Raw genomic sequence first — 20,276 nt, forward strand, 5'->3', positions numbered from 1 at the left:
AGCTTCGCATAGTTTTAAAACTTTGTCACTAGGTAGTTTCAAGATCTGCGCTTCTGCATCTAACTCTATTCCTAAGAAGATTATTGATCTGGAAGGCCCTTCCGTTTAATGTTAGCTAGTGGGATGCCGAACTCCTCCATGACAGCCTGGAATGCAGCCAGTAGGTGTTCGCATTCTAGCACATGCCTACCTACGAATAGGAAATCGTCCAGATAGTGCACCATCCGTGTGTACCCTGATAGCTGCTCAACCACCCACTGTAGAAAGGAGCTAAACAGATTGAAGTAGCCGCATGATATCGAGTAGCCCATCAGGATGCACCTATCGTAATAGAACCATCCTCTAAATTGAAAACCTAGGAGGTGAAACGATTCAGGGTGAACCGGCAACAGCTGAAACGTGGACTCTGTCCGCCTTTGCCAGCTCAACCTGGTCATCTAATTCCCTGATGATTTGCTATCACTGAATCAAAAGATGCATAAGATACTGAACACAACAAAGGGTCAATCAGATCATTCACAGAATTTCCTGGCAGATAGAATAAATTGTGAATGGGCCTGAATTTCCCAGGCTTCTCCTTTGGGACCATTCCTAAAGGGGAGGGTGCAAAGGGGCCACAAATCTGCTCATCATGACTTTAGAAGAGATCTTTTTCTCTGCCTCAGCCTCATGCGCCGATAATGATTGTGCATTGCGAACGGGAAGAATCTGGGCTGGGGGGGTCAGAATGGCACGGAATAGGAAAACAGACCGTGAAACCCGCTATGAGCTCCGCAGCCTTGCTCTGTAGAGCTGCAGCTAGGGCTTCATGGCATTAATGTTGACCGGTGTTGGTGCTAAGGCCTTCAGTGCCACAAACAATGGTGGGGGGTTGCTGCCTATGATCTCTCACGCATTGGCATTGATTAGCTGGGTATGGGCCAAGACTGCAGGAGGAGCAAATGTGCTTGAATTTGCAGTTGACACATGTGCAATTGTGCATTGAATTGTCTAGTACGTTCCACGTCCCCCCAGAGAGCTGCGACATTCTATCCTGTGAGGCATCTGTGTTGAAAATTGGCCTTTCTGACAACGATGCCCTGTGCATCGTCATCTCATCTAGCCAAAGGTCTAGCACCCTGTGCCTCCAGGAAATAGAACTGTCTTGGGCCATGCTTTTCTGGAACTTAATGTCTTAGTTCAACCAATCAAACCACCCCGTTTATGTACCTTCATGATTGTCTAAGTATCTGATCAACTAGGGAGCCTGTTCTGGCTCGCGCTCCACTACCACGCTCATGAATATGTGAAAAGCATTTACCCAATTGTGTATATTTTTTAAAATTTTGGATCTCTTCTTTACTTCACCCCTCCCTCCTTTTCACACACTTCGCTCTCCCCACTATTAACAGGGAGAATATTTCTATAAACTCCTGTTTCCAGATTTTTTTTCTTAATTTTCTTGGGAATGCTGTAATTAAGCGAGCTAACCCCACACAAAACGTTCTCCTTGAGTGTAGGTATAGAAACTGACTGCCCAAGGGGGGGGGGGGCACCCGGAGGGTTTGCAGAACCCTGCACCACTGAAACCCAGAGCCTGTGCCCCAAATACTTGTGGCTGAGCTGGCTCTCCTGGATGACCATTTCTTCTTAAACAATTTTAATGCGTTCTGCATAACTGTAGCCAGAACTAACTCTTCATCACTACTATCAGGGGCCGAGTCAGTCAGAATCACTCTGTCGGGAACTCGTACGGCCTTTTGGCGAGGAAGGCTCATTGCTGTCCTCCAGGAGGGACCCCTGTCATTCCTATCTGTCGACCCCCCCCCCCCCCCCCCCATCAGGGACTGCTGGGCTCGCCATGCATTGCTGTAGCCAGTCTGTACCATACATTTCCACCTGCTGAAGAAGCTCCAACATGAGTTCTTCAATGTCTGACTGGCTTGTCCACGGGATGCCCTTATTGCTGCGAGGGCGATCCCGGTTTGACCATCTTTTTCTTCCTCACGGCACCAGGTATGGGGTCCAGTTAGTCTTCCGTGCTCTTCCATCCCTTGGCTTCTCATTCTTTGGGGCTGCTACCCTTGCTTTGCTAGCATGTAAATGGAGTTGCACTGCTGATGTGTTCTCTCTCTTCGGAGCCATCCGACTACCTCGCTGCTGCAGCTGTCTGGAAACTTCAGTGCTGGAAGTGAAAGGAAAACGAGGCAGGAATACCTATTTTAAAAAAAGATTTTTCTCTGAATGACTTCTCCCTAGCGCAACAGCGCCCCCAGCCATGACATGTTATAGTTGCCCCCTACACGGTGCATTGCCATAACATGCTACATGTTGCATTGCCCTCATGCTCAGGTGTTAGCCCTTAACCATTGCTTCTACCTCCTATTTATTTTTGCATTAACCCTTTTTCTTTTTCTAATCTATTGTCTTTCTTAACAATAACCACTAGGCCGCTGCATTGCTCCAGCTAAACATGGCCACCGAGGGAAGCTTTCTTCCCTCAACCAAGATGGCCACCACTTAGCTCCTAAGCCCTTAACCCTATATGGCTGCCCCAACAAAGATGGCCAACCGAAGTCCCATCAGCCCCCGGGCTGCTTTTGCATTGGGCTACATGGCTCCCGGGTCTTTTGACCAATAGCCCTGCTCGCTTGCCACTGTTCGTGGCAACTCTCGGCCCGAATTGGCCCAGTTTGCAGCCACCAGTCCCCAACTTCATTGCGGCTACAATCAAATGCCCTGCCCCAAATACTTTGCTCCCGGCCACCCCCAGCAGCCTGGATCGTTGTCATGCTACTGCCCTCCAGCAGATCGGGGCTTCTAATGTACAAGCAGCACCATGTGCCGCCGTACACCGGCTGAACACCATTTTTTTTTTTTTTTTAAATAGGAGGGAAGGCATTGCTACCTGGCGGGCCCTGATCAAGTCAACAATGGGCAGAGGAGGAAGACTAACGTTGCTGAGCTGAGGGCATGCAGGAACCCCTCTTTGCCCAAGCCACACAGAGCACTGAGAGAGGAAGAGAAAAATCTGCCACTAGGGCAGCCAATAGCTCACCAGATTCATCCTGCACCCAGAAGAAGAACCCAAGATGACTCGAGTGGAAGACCTACTGCATGCAGAATTTGGAGGTGTGTTGGTGGACCAGGCAGCGATGCTGGTCATGCACCGAGCCGGAGCAAAGGGATGCCCCTAGTAGCGAGGCACCCTTTTGAATTCCCCACCTTGGCAAATTGTGAGCTGCCCAATCCCTCTCTCCTCCCTCTTTTACCCTACCCCTTTGTTCCTAATGGGCTACCCCTCTCCTGACCCTCTCTGGCCACTCTGCCCGTATTGTGCCCTGGTCCCTCATTTATTTATTTATTTATTTATTTAGTGGCTTTTCTATACCGACGTACGTTGGGAACATCTCGTCGGTTTACAAAGAACAAAACTAGCAACAGGCTTTACATGGAACAAGTAACAATAAGAACAAGGAGTGCAGGGTAAAAGGGAGACAGTGAACGAATGAACTAGGGAGGGTCACAGGGATTTTATTACCTTTCAAGTTAGCAGCAGCTCCCGGAGTCTTCATGAAGTATCTAGCCATAGTAGCAGCCCATCTGAGGAAGCAAAATGTGTTGGTCTTGCCATACTTAGATGACTGACTAATCTTAAGCATCTCTTACGAAGACTCGCTAGTATACACAAATCTGATTGTCCAAATGATACAATTTACGCAATTCATGATACATTTTGAAAAATCCAACTTAATCCCTATGCAGCAACTGGAGTTCATAGAGGCATGTCTATATGTGAAAGAAGGAAAAGCATTTCGCCCAGTACAGAGAGCAATCAGTCTAAAACTCATGGTGCAATTGCTATTCAAATGGAAATAGGTGACCTCAAGGACATTCATGAAATTGTTAGGCCACATGGCATTTACGGTGCATATCACCCCTCTAGCATGTCTAAAGATGAGGTAAGCCCAATATTTATTTTATTTATTTAGATTTTTTATATTTTGCTTTTCGCACTTCAAAGCGGATTACATGCAGTTACCATAGGTATTTCCCTATCCCCAGAGGGCTTTCGATCTAAGTTTGTATCTGAGGCAATGGAGAGTAAAGTGACTTGCCCAAGGTCACAAGTGGGACTCGAACCCTGGTCTCCTGGTTCATAGCCCACTGCTCTAACCACTCTGAGAACAACTGGCATCAACATATCCAACTGCTGAATCACAGAATTGTTGTGAACAGGATTCTAATTGGCTTCTTAAAATGATTGAGAAGGAGGAGAACTTGCTCAGTGTTCAGAATATTCATCCTCCAGACATACAAAAATCATTGTAACAGAGGCATCACTTCTAGGTTGGGGAGTGCATCTCAACCAGATTTATTCTTAGAGTGTTGGGTCTCTACAGGAGTCCAATCTCCATATAAATCTATTAGAACTAAAAGCTATCTTTAGAGCATTACAAGTGTTCAATCCTTGATTAATGAACAAGGAATACAGAGTCAGAACAGAAATTGGTAAATGGGCAGAATAGAAATTTATATAAATAAATTCAGATTGGCAATCAAGTAGCTGTGGTTTTACCTAAATAAGCAAGGGGGAACAAGATTCTTCCAGCTTTGCAGAGAAGCCCTAAATACATGGAATTGAGCAGAGTTGCAGATCTCTACAGTCTATCTGCCAGGCAAGAACAATGTTCTCACAGACATGTTGAGCCGTTGCTTTCAACCTTGTGAATGGTATCTAGACAACAATCCAGTCCAAAACTTCTTCGCAAGTTGGATGTGCTTGCCATATCAAAATGCAAAAGCCTGGCTTGTGTGCTTCCACCCATTCCTCTAATTCCGAAGATAATTCTCAACTAAAGACAAGGGTTCAGTGATTCTGCTAGCCCTCTACTGACTAAGACAAAGTTGATTTTACATGGCTGCACAGGCTAGCACTACTTCTGCCAAAATGGCTACTAATTTTTCCAAATCTTTTCACACAGTTGGAAAGTTCCATCCTTCATCCAAATCTTCGGTCACTGGCTCTAACAGCATGAATATTGAAGGCCAATTACATTTACAGCTACCACAAAATGTAAAAAGTTTTGTTAGCATCAAGGAAACTGGAACCAGACAATCATATGATTGAAAATGGAAAAGATTCTCAAATTGGTGTAGTTCCCAAGAATCCATTCTTCTGTTCCAGTCCAAGTCTTCTTAATTATCTCCTTTACCTATCAGGTTCCAGTTTGAAATCCGATTCAGTAAGAGTACATTTAACTGCCAATGCAGTTTACCACCAACATTCAGGAGATTTGTTAATTTCACAAGATCTGTTGATAGCCAAATATAAAACCACTGTTAAAATCACCATTGCCACAGAGGGACTTAAACATAGTGCTAAGAGAGTTAATGAAGGCACCATTTGAGCCCATGGCTACAGCACAAATTAAATTTGTTACATGAAAGGTGTTATTCCTGATTGCAGTTACTTTAGTAAGAAGAGTGAGTTGTAGGCGTTGGTTAACTACCCACCATATATGCAACTTTTTAAGAACAAGATAATACTCAGGACTCATCCACAATTACCTAAAGTGATTTCACAATTCTATCTGCACCAAACTATAGCATCATTTCATACTACACCAGCAAAGCAAACTTTACATACGCTGGATTATAGAAGAACACTCCTGATTTATTATCTGGTTAAATCTGAAACAACTGATATTAGTGGGCTCCTCTAATTAGTTAATTTACCATCTTTTTGTGGAGCAATCTGTCTAATATTGTTGATAGGGCTGCATTATTGGTAGTTTTTAATCAAGAAGTAGATAAACTAGTTATGAGGCTGTTCTTTCACTTAAAATACTTTTTCCTTTCTGTGTCAGAAAATATCTATCTTTTCCAGAGGTGTAAAAAAACTTAACATAGGTTGTTTCTTTTTAAGACAGAGGGTTTTGGCTATGAGAGCAACATTCATATGAAAATATCTGTGTAAATGTTTGATCAAATTTAAGGGGGGGGGATCATTTATTATTTGTTTGACCCTATACAATTGAAAGGTTTTTGATAAACCATGCTTCCAGAAGGATAAACATCATAATGCTGAATTTGTAATATTTCTCGGTTCAATATTGTTTTGTTTGTGCTTTTTCCAGTTGCGGACAGATATGGCTATTCTTTATTTTTCTTCTTGTATTTGATTTTCTTATTTGTTGTATATTTGCCTTTGTTTTCTCTATTAAGGTACTCTTGATATAATTTGTTTTGAAACTAATAAAAGGATAATTTTGAAAAGGGCAGCACTTCTCTTCCACTTAAAACTAAATCATACAGAAAATCAGCACAGCTACCTTATCACATAATATGAACAAAATGAGATTTCCAGTTAAAACAAAATACCTTGTACTGATGGTTTTCTCACTGCATCTTGCATTGTTACCAACAATTGATCTTATTTTGTCTATACCAATTAAAGCACATCAAATTAGTCAGTGACCATGCCGATGATGCATCATAATGACATATCCGTCCTGGACATCTGTGAAGCAGCTTACATGGTCATCACTGCATACATTTACCAAGCATTACTGTCTGGATGAAGAATCACATATGGACAGTAATTTTTGGAAAGCTGTGCTAAATATCTTTAACATTCTGCATTCAAAGTAATGGCTTGCAAGTAATTACATATAATTCAAGACAATACTTGCAATCCTCAGCTTGGGAGTTCCCATTTGGGTGGCTGTATTATTGCTGCTTGTCCATGGTGGAAAAAAAAAAGCTTTTCTGTAATGGGTGTTCTCCATGGACAGCAGAACAAACAAACACACAGTTCCTCCCTTGCTCCGCAGAGTTAGAATTAACTAGGTATTAGACTTTGAAGAGGCGCGCAGTGGCAGTGATGCAGGAAGACCTGCACATGCTCAGGAGAACATCTTGAATATACTAAGATAGGAGAGAACTGTTCTCAATCTCAGCCATTACTTGACATCGCCCGTTTATGTTGCCATTTGTTCTGCTGTACATGGAGAACACCTGTTACAAGTAAGCAACTTTACTTTCATCAATTAAAAAAAAAAATCACAATAAAGGCAAAGGTATCAAAGTCAAATACAGTAAGTACAGTGTCAGTTTTTAGGCCTCAACTCATATTGGAAACTTAAAGCAAAATCTATCAGAATTAGAGAATTAAAACTGCAGTTGCAGTCCAGCCCAGTACTGTGCACTGAGAAAAACCTGGATTTTATTCCCAACTCCAGTCTTTTGCTCTTTGAGCTGGCGGCTGAGTATGGGGACGCATTCATAGTTTCTGGTGGAAGGAATTCCAATCATAGTGGCCAGATTAAGGGCCCAGGATGCCCCCGGGAGAGGGTGGATCACATTTTAGGAATTGGGTACATTACCATCTTAAACATTAGGTTAATACAGACCAGTTTTAATTCACTACAATATTTTTAGTTCCTTAAAGACTGTGTTTAGGTTATACTGGTTTTTCTGACTAAGCAGTCTCATGATCTTGTTCTTGACTTTAGAACTGATAATCACTGCAGGAGGTGAGAATATTCCCCCAGTTCCCATCGAGGATGCACTGAAAGAGTATGTGCCCATAGTCAGCAATGCCATGCTGATAGGAGACAAGAAAAAATTCCTCTCCATGCTCATCACCCTGAAGGTACTTTCATCCTTTGGTTACCTGTTAATTGTGTCAAGTACAGACAAGTTCTGTGCAAAGCTGTCATGTCTTGCTTGGAAGAATTTGTATCAGAGAATGGGAATTTTCATGGAAAAAAGCAGTGTGAAACATTTGCAGAGCAATATGGGTTCAGCTGTCATAGACAAAAATCCAACCTGAGCCGTTTTTCCATCAAATGGCTCACTGTAATGGGCTCCAGAATGAGGTATTTCCCTTGCACTCTGAATCACACAAACATAACTAAGAAAAGCAATGACACTTTACTACAGCTTATGTGAAACTATGAAAAGCTATATTTTCCTGTATAATATATGCACTAACCAAACATTTATGCGAATGCTTGGGAACAAATAAACAGATTATATAATAGTCCCGGAGGCTCGGTGTCTTTACTGACGAGAGCTGAACCGAGAGAAGTCTCCCCTCTCCCACCTTGAAACTCTATATTATGTACTTGGCTGGAGCATGCTCAAAACAATTTCCTTTTGTTAAGGTCTGGGCAGTTGCCAGGTGTTTTCAACTTCAACTTTTATAAAACTTCTTATGCTGGGTTCGACTGATACAGCCAGTCAAGATCAAGATTTAACTGTTAATCTGCTAGCTGGCTTTAAGTAAGCGGTGTTCTTATACTTTTATTTAAATCTTATTTCCATTTTGTGTTGTGTGTTTGTGTGTAACCTTGAAGCTTGCAGACTTCAAGTTAAGTGAAGGGTGGGCTAGTGAGGGGCTGGGGGAAAAAGGTGTGGACTATGAAACCTGTAATTTCTTTAAGCAGTGCTCTATGTCTGTTATCTTTCCAACAAGCTATGTGCTGACTGTTGTACATAGTAGGAAGTCTAACTTGTACGTTCTCTTTAATATCCTCTTCCTCCATTTCCACCATGTTAACTAACTCATGCTAGAGGAGAAAAGGTGAGGGCTAGGAGAGAAGTTAACTGTGTTTTCTCTCTCACCTGGGACTCTTTATGCTTCTCTTACTAATACACTCACTTGCCTAGTACATGAAGAATGGAATGGAGGAGTAGCCTAGTGATTAGAATAGTAGGCTGAGGATCTGGGAAACTAGAGTTCAAATCCCATTTCACCCACTGATGGTCCTTGTACCTTGGGCAAGTTATTTCATCCTCCACTGCTTCACATACAAACTTGGGGGGGCTTTCACTAAGCTTTGATAAAGCTATATGTGAAAAACAGCATTTATCATGTTTTGTTTAAAAAAAAAAAATCTGCCTCCTATTTAAATTAGCTGCTTTGCATGCATTTTGCATGCATAAAATTGACTAATGCATGCAAAGCAGCTAATGCATAGGTAATCCTATGATAATGAAATAACGCAGCTAACCACAACTACATTATTTGCCAAAAAATTTGCTGCAACTTAAGGAGCAGTAGATAACGTCTATACTCCCGGGAAAAAAATTAAATGAAGTACAGATGATCTTGTGCTGAAACCAAAGGGCCGTGCTGCTCAATATATTCTCCAGGGTCTTTGCAGACCCCTGCCCACCTCCCTGCCTGTTGAAGTGGCCCCACAGTAATAGAAATATATATAAATATTTCTCCCTTTGATTCAAATCTCCTCCAACAGAGGACTTACTACCCCCCCACCTTGGGATCTAAGGAAATCCCCCACCCCCTGAACCCTGCCTTCAATTGAATAAATCTCTGGACTCACCCTATCGTTCCTTGCGAGTTTGGTCCGTTGACTCTGGCAGGTTTCGGCTCGCCTTCTGCTGCATCTTCTGGGTCACATGGCAGCATCTGTCCATGTTACCCCCCCCCGGCCCATCTGTGCATGCGCAGAGTGCAGTGGCCGTTGCGGTCTCAGTGGACACAGGCAATGCAGGACCTCAATGCGCGTATCTGCATTATGCAGCCTCTCTAGGTCTCCCTGTCCTGGTGGGGAGGACCTGTCCAATCTGGAGTAAGGGGTCCTGTTTCAAGTTCCTCCGCCTCAAGTCGTACTCACCACCGATGCAACCCCCCCCCCCCCACTGGGTTGGGGGGTGCATGTCGACAGTCTCCATAACCAAGGTCGTTGGTCAGCTCAATAATCTCAATGCAGATCAACTTCCTGGAGCTTCAGGTGATCTGCTACACTCTTTGGTCGTTTTGGGATCGCTTGACCCACAAAGCTATCCTGATCCAGACAGACAATCAGGCGGCGATGTGGTACATAAACAGGGGAGGGGCACTGGTTCTTTCCTCCTCTGTCAAGAGGTGGTGCAGATATGGGCCTGGGCTCTGTCACAAGGCATGCTTCTATGAGCAGTGTACCTAGCAGGGACAGAGAATGTGGTTGCGGACTGCTTGAGTCCAGTGTTCTGACTGCACGAGTGGACGCTGGATCAAGCAGCGAACCGGATCTTCCACCTGTGGGGAGCCCTGGACATGTACCTCTTTGCCTCCCCTTGCAACAGCAAAGTGAGCCACTTCTGCTCCCTGTTTAGGGCAGACAGACTACCAGCCTCAGACGCCTTCGCCCACCATTGGGGCAAGGGTCTTCTGTATGTATATCTTCCGCTTCCGCTGGTAATGAAGACTCTCTTGAAGCTCCAACAGGACAAGGGGACCATGATCCTGGTGGGTCTCTGTTGGCTAGGACAGATCTGGTTTCCCGCTCCTGTGGGACCGGTTGATCAGAAATCTGATCAGTCTGGGTACCTTCCCCAATCTGATTACACAGGATCGGGGCAGGCTGCACCATCCGAACCTTAGAAACATACATAGAAACATAGAAACATAGAAATGACGGCAGAAGAAGACCAAATGGCCCATCCAGTCTGCCCAGCAAGCTTCACACACTTTTTTCTCTCATACTTATCTGTTTCTCTTAGCTCTTGGTTCTATTTCCTTTCCACCCCCACCATTAATGTAGAAAGCAGTGATGGAGCTGCATCCAAGTGAATATCTAGCTGATAAGTTAGGGGTAGTAGGGGTAGTAACCGCCGCAATAAGCAAGCTACACCCATGCTTATTTGTTCTACTCAGACTGTTATACAGCCCTTATTGGTTGTTTATCATCTCCCCTGCCGTTGAAGCAGGGAGCTATGCTGGATATGCTTGAGGTATCAGTTTATTCTTCTCCCATGCTGTTGAAGCAGAGAGCCATGCTGGATATGCATCGAAAGGGAAGTATCAGGCACATTTGGTTTGGGGTAGTAACCGCTGTAACAAGCCAGCTACTCCCCGCTTTGTGAGTGTGAACCCTTTTTTCTTCTCCCCTGCCGTTGAAGCAGAGAACTATGCTGGATATGCATAGAAATAGAAGTAACAGGCTTATTTGGTTTGGGGTAGTAACCGCCGTAACAAGCCAGCTACTCCCCCCTTTGTGAGTGCAGATCCTTTATTCCACATTTCCTCTTGCTGTTGAAGCTAGAACGATGTTGGAGTCACAGTAAGCATGTGTATGTTTATTGAATAAGGGTATTGTCTCCAGGCAGTAGCCATCATTCTGGTGAGTCACCCACTCTTCATTGGCGGCCTCTTGACTTTATGGATCCACAGTGTTTATCCCACACCCCTTTGAAGTCCTTCACAGTTCTGGTCTTCACCACATCCTCCGGAAGGGCATTCCAGGCATCCACCACCCTCTCCGTGAAGAAATACTTCCTAACATTGGTTCTGAATCTTCCTCCCTGGAGCTTCAAATCGTGACCCCTGGTTCTGCTGATTTTTTTCCTACGGAAAAGGTTTGTCGTTGTCTTTGGATCATTAAAACCTTTCAAGTATCTGAAAGTCTGTATCATATCGCCTCTGCTCCTCCTTTCCTCCAGGGTGTACATATTTAGATTCTTCAATCTCTCCTCGTACGTCATCCGATGAAGATCCTCCACCTTCCTGGTCGCCCTTCTCTGTACCGCTTCCATCTTGTCTTTGTCTTTTTGTAGATACGGTCTCCAGAACTGAGCACAGTACTCCAGGTGAGGCCTCACCAAGGACCTGTACAAGGGAATAATCACTTCCCTTTTCTTACTCGATATTCCTCTCTCTATGCAGCCCAGCATTCTTCTGGCTTTTGCTATAGCCTTGTCGCATTGTTTCGCAGACTTCATATCATTAGACACTATCACCCCAAGGTCCCTCTCCTGCTCCGTGCACATCAGCCTTTCCCCCCCATCGAATACAGTTCATTCGGGTTTCCACTCCCCATATGCATGACTTTGCACTTCTTGGCATTGAATCTCAGCTGCCATATCTTCGACCACTCTTCCAGTTTCCTTAGATCCCGTCTCATTCTCTCCACTCCTTCCGGCGTGTCCACTCTGTTGCAGATCTTAGTGTCATCCGCGAAAAGACAAACCTTGCCTTCTATCCCGTCCGCAATGTCGCTCACAAAGATATTGAACAGGACCGGTCCCAACACCGATCCTTGCGGTACACCACTTAAAACCGCTCTCTCTTCAGAGAAGGTTCCATTTACCATCACACATTGTCTTCTGTCCGTCAACCAATTTGCAATCCAGGTCACCACCTCGGCACTCACTCCCAAGCTTCTCGTTTTATTCACCAGTCTCCTGTGCGGAACCGTGTCAAAAGCTTTGCTGAAATCCAAGTATATGATATCGAGCGCTCTTCCTCGATCCAATTCCTTGGTTATCCAGTCAAAAAAGTCAATCAGATTTGTCTGACAGGATCTTCCCCTGGTGAATCCATGTTGCCTCTGGTCCATCAATTCTCCGGACTGTAGATAGTTCACTATTCTCTCTTTCAGCAGTGACTCCATTACTTTTCCCACCACCGAAGTGAGGCTGACCGGTCTGTAGTTGCCAGCCTCCTCCCTGTTCCCACTCTTGTGAAGCGGGACCACCACCGCTCTTCTCCAATCACTCGGCACCACTCCTGTTTCTAGGGATCTATTGAACAGGTCACACAGCGGAGCTGCCAGAACATCTCTGAGCTCCCTCAGTATCCTTGGATGAATCCCATCAGGCCCCATGGCTTTGTCCACTTTCAGGTTCTTTAGCTCTTCCCACACATTTTCTACTGTAAAAGGATTTTCATCTATTCCACTTCCCACCAGTTTTTTGTTGTGTAGAGATGGTCCTTCTCCAGGGTCTTCTTTAGTGAACACAGAGCTGAAGTATTCGTTTAATATTTCTGCCATTTCTTCGTCTCCCTCTACACATTGATCATTACCACCTTTCAATTTCACTATACCACTTTGGATCTTTCTCTTTTCGCTGATGTATCTGAAAAATGTTTTGTCTCCATTTTTTATCTCCTTGGCAATCCTCTCTTCCGCTTGACTTTTTGCCAACTTGATTAATTTCTTTGTCTCCCTCAGTTGAATCAGATATTCTTCTTTGTGTTCCTCCCTTTGGGATCTTTTATATATCTTGAATGCTGTTCTTTTAGCTTTAATTTTGTCAGCCACCTCCTTTGAGAACCAGATAGGTTTCAATTTTCTTTTGCTTTTCTTTACATTTCTAACGTATAGAGCAGTTGCCTTGGTGATTGCTCCTTTTAGATTGGTCCACTGCTGATCCACATCTCTCTCGTTCTCCCATCCTTTAAGTTCTTCCTCCAGGTACTTCCCCATTTCCTCAAAGTCTGTGTTTTTGAACTGTAAAACTCGGGTCTTTGTGGTTCTTTTCCCTATTCTTTTAGTGATATTAAACCATACCGTTTGATGATCACTGCTGCTGAGGTGGGCACCCACCTGGACATCTGAGACATTATCTGCATTAGTGAGCACTAAGTCGAGTATAGCTCCTTCTCTGGTGGGTTCCAACACCATTTGTTTGAACAAAGATACTTGCATGGCATCCACTATCGCTCTACACTTAGGTCATTAGCTTTGATGGCCTGGATGTTGAGAGGCTAGTCCTGCAGTCCCTTGCCCTCCCTGATGTGTCTCAGGTGATGATTGCTTCTAGGAGCCTTCCACCAAGAAGTATTACAGACTGAAGTGGAAAAGTTTCTCCATCTGGTGCGAGGGTCATGGCTTGGATCCATTCGCCTGTCCCACTTCGAAGCTGCTGGACTATTTGTGGCACCTCTTGGAGGCTGGGTTGAAAACCAATTTGGTCAGGATACACCAGAGTGCCATCAGTGCTTACCATCAAGATGTTGCTGGTACATCCATCTCTGTGCAGCCTTTAGTAGGGTGATTTTATATGGAGTCTGCTTCAGCTGAAGCCTCCCCTTTGGCCTCCCGTTGTGTCCTGAGACCTCAACGTGGTATTGGTGTGGCTCATGCGAGATCCTTTTGAGCCTCTGCGCTCCTGTGATCTGAAGTTCCTCACCTGGAAGGTGCTCTTCCTGCTGGAGGTCACTTTGGTGCGAAGGCTTTGGTTATGTATCCGCTCTACAGAAAATTCTTTCATGATAGGGTGGTTCTGCGTATGCATCCTAAGTTCCTGCCTAAGGTGGTGACTGATTTTCATCTCAATCAGTCAATAATTCTGCATACCTTCTTTCCGAGGCCTCATTCACACCAGGGTGAACAGGCGCTGCACAATTTGGATTGCAAGAGGGCATTAGCTTTCTACCTAGAACACACAGCTGGCCACAGGCAGTCCACACAACTCTTCATATCTTTAGACAAGAATAGATTGGGAGTTGCAGTGGGCAAGCAAACTCTGTCAAACTGGCCAGCAGATTGTATTTCCTTCTGCTATGTGCAGGCGCGCCTTCAGCTTGGAGGCTGTGTCAAGACTCATTCTGTGAGAGCTATGGAGGCATTGGTAGTCCACGTCTGGGCGGTTCCCATCACCAAAATCTGCAGGGCTGCGATGTGGAGTTCCTTACATACTTTCACTGCCCAGTTCTGCTTGGACAAGGATGGTCGATACGACAGTAGCTTCGGCCAATCTGACCTTTGCAATCTCTTCTAGCCTTAAATCCAACTCTCCCTTCCTAGGGCCCATTGTTAGGGGTCAAGCTGCCTCCCTCTCTTACCAACAGTACCGTAGTTTAGTATTTTGTGCCTGTTGGCACCCAGTTAGGGGCTGTTGGACATTGTGGTATCCGGAAGCAGCCTGTAGCTTGGTAATCACCCACGTGTGAGGACTACCATCCTGCTTGTCCAAGGAGAAAGCTGAGTTACTTATCTGTAACAGGTAAGGGCAGCAGGATGTTGGTCCTCAGGAAACCCGCCCGCCACCCCGTGGAGTTGGGTTCTCCTGCGTTTTTGTTCCGTTTTTTTGCTCATGAATCTTTTATATTACGAGACTGAAGAGGGGCCCTGTGTGGATAGTGGCATGCTGGGCATGCTCAGTGTGCCAGTCAGTTTTTCTAGAAACTTTGACAAAAGTTTTCCGTGCCAGGCTCTATCTGATGATGTCACACACATGTGAGGACTAACATCCTGCTGTCCTAGGAGAACACCTGTTACAGGTAAGCAACTCTGCTTTCTCTAAATCATTACAAGCTCAAATGTTCAAGAGGGTTGTATTCTGTGGATTTTGATCACTTTTCAGATAAACTAATTATGACTGTAGTAGGATGTTAATGGAGTGGAAGTAATTACCTAATTATTTAAAGCCATATAGTTCATTTTGAGCTTTTTTTCTTTTTGGTGCAGTGCAATGTTAATGAAGAGACAGGAGAACCTGAAGATGATCTGACTCTGGAAAGTATCGAGTTTTGTCAAAAACTGGGTAGTAAAGCTACAAAGGTCTCGGATATTATTGGTGGCAAAGACAAAGCTGTGTATGCTGCTGTTCAGGAAGGAATCAATTTGATAAATGAAAAAGCTACCTCAAATGCACAGAAAGTCCAGAAATGGGTTATTTTGGAAAGAGATTTTTCCATTTCTGGAGGAGAACTAGGTAAGTGTATCTGCAGTTTTCTAAGTTGCACCTCTATCCCAATCTCCACCATCCAGTGTACATTGCTGGAAATCGTGGGCAGAAGGAGGTGGAGGAGGCTGTATAGTCAGATGTATCATATGAACATAAGTTGCCATGCTGGGTCAGACTGAGGGTCCATCAAGCCCAGCATCCTGTTTCCAACAGTGGAAAATCAGAATACAAGAACTGGGCAAGTTCTCAAACATTTTAAATAAATTCCATGCTTCTAATGCTGGTAATAAACAGTGGCTATTCCCCAAGTCTCTTAATAGTAATTTATGTGCTTCTCTTCCAGGAACTTGTGTAAACCTTTTTTTAATTCAGCTAAGCTAACTGTCTTTACCACATTCTCCATCAATGAATTCCAGAGCTTAACTGTGCATTGAGTGAAAAATAATTTTCTCAGATTTGTTTTAAATGTGCTACTTGCTAACTTTATGGTGTGCACCCTAGTTCTTCTGTTATCTGAAAGAGTAAACAACTGCTTCACATTACCTCTCATAATTTTGTAGACCTCCATTATATCCCCCCTCAGCTGTCTTCTCCAAACTGAACAGCTCTAACTTCTTTAATCTTTCCTCAAAGTGGATGGAATGGCTCCCCTATATCATTTTGGTCACCCTTCTCTGTACCTTCTTCAGGGCATCTATATCTTTTTTTTTTTTTTTTTTGAGCTGCAGTGACCAGAACTGAACATAGTATTCAAGGTGTGGTCTCACCATGGAGCGATACAGAGGCATTATGACATTCTCTGTTTTATTCACAGTTCTCTTCCTAATAATTCCTAACATTGAGGTAGATCTTAAAGTACGCCGGATTTTATAAGCTATGCGCGTAGCTTATAAAAATCGGGTTCGGCGCGCGCAAGGCTGCGCAAATCGGCAGCCTTGCACATGCCAAGTCGTGCAGCCTGCCTCCGTTCCCTCCGAGGCCGCTCTGAAATCGGAGCGGCCTCGGAGGGAACTTTCCTTCCACGTCCCCCCTACCTTTGTTGTGCAAGTTATGCCTGCTTGAGGCAGGCGTAACTTGCGCGCGCCGCCTCTGCATTCCCCGGCACAGGCCGCAGTGCCGGGGGACTCGGAACCGCCCTCCCAGCCCGCCCCTGAACCGTCGCCACGCCCTGGACACGCCCCCCTCCCGCTCCTTTTACGAAGCCCTGGGACTTACGCTCGTTCCGGGGCTATGTGCGCGCCTGTGGCCTATGCAAAATAGGCCACAGGCGCGCAGGGCTTTTAAAATCTACCCCATTCTGTTTACTTGTTTCACTGCCACAGCACACTGAACTAACTATTTCATTGTAATGATGCCTAGATCTTTTTCCTGGGCGATAACTCTTAACATGAAACCTAACATTGTGTAACTACAGCAAGGATTATTATTCCCTATATGCATCCCCTTGCACTTGTCCACATCTGCTATTTGGATGCCAATCTTCCAGCATCACATGCCTACATGGTGCAAAGGTGGCGGACATCACGTGTCACCTAGATAGGATTTTAGACCGTGCTGGGGAGGAAGAGGAATTCAATTTTGTAAGGAACTGGGGAGTCTTCAGGGGAAGGGGGAGTCTTTTCCGAAGGGTTGGTCTCCACCTTAACTGGGATGAAACCAGATAGAGCAGGTTTTAAATTAGAACAAAGCGGAAAGCAGCGCATGGTTCGGAGGGAGGGATCTTCAAAGGATACTAATGAAGCAATAGAGTTAGGGGATCCCAACAGAGAGGTTCCAATAATAACAAAAGTAGTCCAAATACCTGTAATTAAAAACTCACCTGAGTTAAAAGATTCCAATTTATCCCTGACAACTGAAAAGCAGAATGTTAATACAAACAAAAACCACACTTTGAAATGTTTGTATGCTAATGCCAGAAGTCTAAGAAGTAAGATGGGAGAATTAGAATGTATAGCAGTGAATGATACCTAATACAAAAAAGCACCAAAAAATATTTTTTGGGGAAATTCTAATATACTAATCAATTCACACCCAATTCCCCCTTTATAAATTGCTTTTACATTTAATCTATAAATTCTTCATTGCTCACAAATCATGAGTCATCTCAATCAAACAACCACAATTATTCACTGAGAGGCTGCCGAGCCTGTATTATGACCCGAACTGGCCTCGCATTTAAGTAGAAAGGAAAAATTTGTAAAGAATGGAGGAAGGGTTTCATATATCTGAGTTTAAAACCCCCACCAGGGTGAACTCAATTTATGTGTATATAATCATGAACCAAACCTCCTCCATCCAATATTTTTTTTGTTTTTTGTTGAGATATGTGCAACAAGCTTAAGCCCCTGTGTCTTTTTTTATAGCTTTTCACTTTCACGTTTAAATATTTGCTTGTTTTTCATCTTTTAAATGTCATAACCAAATAACTTCATAGAATGATTTAAAAGTCCCGACTTATCTGATGGAAATTGACAACCCGACGTAGCCACGTTTCTGGTCCGCGACCAGACCTTTCCTCAGGGGATGTTATCCTATTTTGAAATCAGTCGGAGCGCATTCGGCATCTTTGAACAAGTCTCTCAACATCACAGTCTCTCAACATCACAGAAGACTCCGGCACACCGACTGATTTCAAAATAGGATAACATCCCCTGAGGAAAGGTCTGGTCGCGGACCAGAAACGTGGCTACGTCGGGTTGTCAATTTCCATCAGATAAGTCGGGACTTTTAAATCATTCTATGAAGTTATTTGGTTATGACATTTAAAAGATGAAAAACAAGCAAATATTTAAATGTGAAAGTGAAAAGCTATAAAAAAAAGACACAGGGGCTTAAGCTTGTTGCACATATCTCAACAAAAAACAAAAAAAATATTGGATGGAGGAGGTTTGGTTCATGATTATATACACATAAATTGAGTTCACCCTGGTGGGGGTTTTAAACTCAGATATATGAAACCCTTCCTCCATTCTTTACAAATTTTTCCTTTCTACTTAAATGTGAGGCCAGTTCGGGTCATAATACAGGCTCGGCAGCCTCTCAGTGAATAATTGTGGTTGTTTGATTGAGATGACTCATGATTTGTGAGCAATGAAGAATTTATAGATTAAATGTAAAAGTAATTTATAAAGGGGGAATTGGGTGTGAATTGATTAGCAGTGAATGATGACAGACTTAATTGGCATCTCAGAGACATGGTTGAAGGAGGATAACCAATGGGACAGCACTATACCAGGGTACAAATTATATCGCAGTGACAGAGAGGAGGACCCGAGAGGCGGTGTGACGCTTTATGTCCGGGATGGCATAGAGTCCAACTGGATAAAGCTCCTGCATGAGACCATATGTCAATCGAATCTTTGAGTAGAAATCCCTTGTGTGTTGGTTTTTGTTACCGGTACTCTGGGTTCCAAGGGATTATTTTAAGATTTCATTTCAATTTGCTTTCGACCGCGGGAGTTATCATTACGTCAGTATTGGAGATACGCCCGCTGTCGAAAGCAATTTGAAATGAAATCTTAAAATATCCCTTGGAACCTGGCGTACCGGTAACACAAACCTGATTCCAGAGAGGTCCCTGAGGCAGCTGGGATGCGAAATGTGATCATGTTGGACCAAGCTCTGCTATCTCCACAAGAGGAACCCAATCTATATAAGAGCTAAACGGAGCTCTGCCACTTAAGGGAAGTACCCAATATTGGCGAATAATCAATGCTTAAAAATAATTCTGTGTGATATAATATTGAGTTTTATTATAATTCTGAAAAAGACAAAAAAAAAGGCAAAATAGTGTGCATGACCAATGATTAAAAATGGCCCTTTAGCAGTATAACGAAGGAGCAGCAATGCCTGAGAACACTGCAGGGCGTTATGAAGGTAGTTTATGAAATATAAAAATGTTTTCGGTGTTGGGATCTTTGTACAGTGTACGTAGTTAAATTTCAAAAAGCACTTTATTTTTTACGGCTCTCTGAACATTTAGTACTATAATCGTCAAAAACGCAAAAAAAAAAAGTATTCTATTTAGAAAAAAAACCAATGACATATTTGAGGAAATCACCATGACATCAGAAAACATGTTATGCATGGCCAGCTAAATAATCAGTAAGTCATTCATCATTTCTCTGTTAAGTTTATATATTTATATCACAGTGAACCATTCGATCTCTAAAGGCCTCAAGGGGTTACTGTGTTTAGATTAAAAAAAAAAAAAATCCAAAATTGTTCACGTACATTCAACCTAGTTTCAGGATCTCCCCTCTCGGGGATACACTGACCTGTTCAATAATGCCCCAAAGTAAGGCAGCAAAGGTGTGATTATATTCTTCACAACGCGTGACCAGGGGAGCTTGTGCTTTTTTGGTTGCCAAACTGTGATGTTCTGTAAGGCGAGTATGAATCATTCTCTTAGTTCTACCGATGTAAACTTTGTTCAGTAGTAAGCAAACTTGCAGTCATATAATTTTAAATGGAAAAAGTTTTACTTCTGGTATTCATCTCAAAATGAAGATCCTTTCATAGGTTGTACTGCTAAGCTTTTGAAAAACCTCCATCTTGTTAATTCAGAATTAAAATAAAATGGTTGGGGTAGATCACGTGATGTGGTGAGCCTGGTGGGATGTGCCACCCCTCTGATTTAACATGATTTCTTTCTCCTATTCCTAAGTTTTGGAATATCGCTGCTAAAACTGATATATTTTGGTCGGGGGTTTTCCTCTTCGGTTTGGCTGGTTCAGTGATGTCTACTAAGCCCATCCAGAAAGAAAGTAAAAGGTATCACTATGGATCCTAAAATAGCCAACAGTCAATGGGGGGGGGGGGGGGGGCAAGATGGCCGCCCACTGAGAAGCACGCAAAAAAGCCTCGCTCGT

General features: G+C 43.6%; 1 protein-coding gene across 3 annotated transcripts in view; it reads left to right on the forward strand.

Moving 5' to 3' along the window:
- The window catches only part of ACSBG2 (acyl-CoA synthetase bubblegum family member 2), a 355,967-nt gene that overhangs the window by 308,929 nt on the left and 26,762 nt on the right, over positions 1-20,276 (forward strand). For all 3 annotated transcript variants that reach the window (XM_029610908.1, XM_029610907.1, XM_029610909.1), the window contains 2 exons: positions 7,497-7,636; positions 15,186-15,432. In XM_029610908.1, the coding sequence (XP_029466768.1) occupies positions 7,497-7,636; positions 15,186-15,432 (387 nt within the window). The remainder of the gene's footprint in view (positions 1-7,496; positions 7,637-15,185; positions 15,433-20,276) is intronic.

Source organism: Rhinatrema bivittatum, chromosome 8 (assembly GCF_901001135.1).
Source record: "Rhinatrema bivittatum chromosome 8, aRhiBiv1.1, whole genome shotgun sequence".
Lineage (NCBI taxonomy): Eukaryota > Metazoa > Chordata > Amphibia > Gymnophiona > Rhinatrematidae > Rhinatrema > Rhinatrema bivittatum.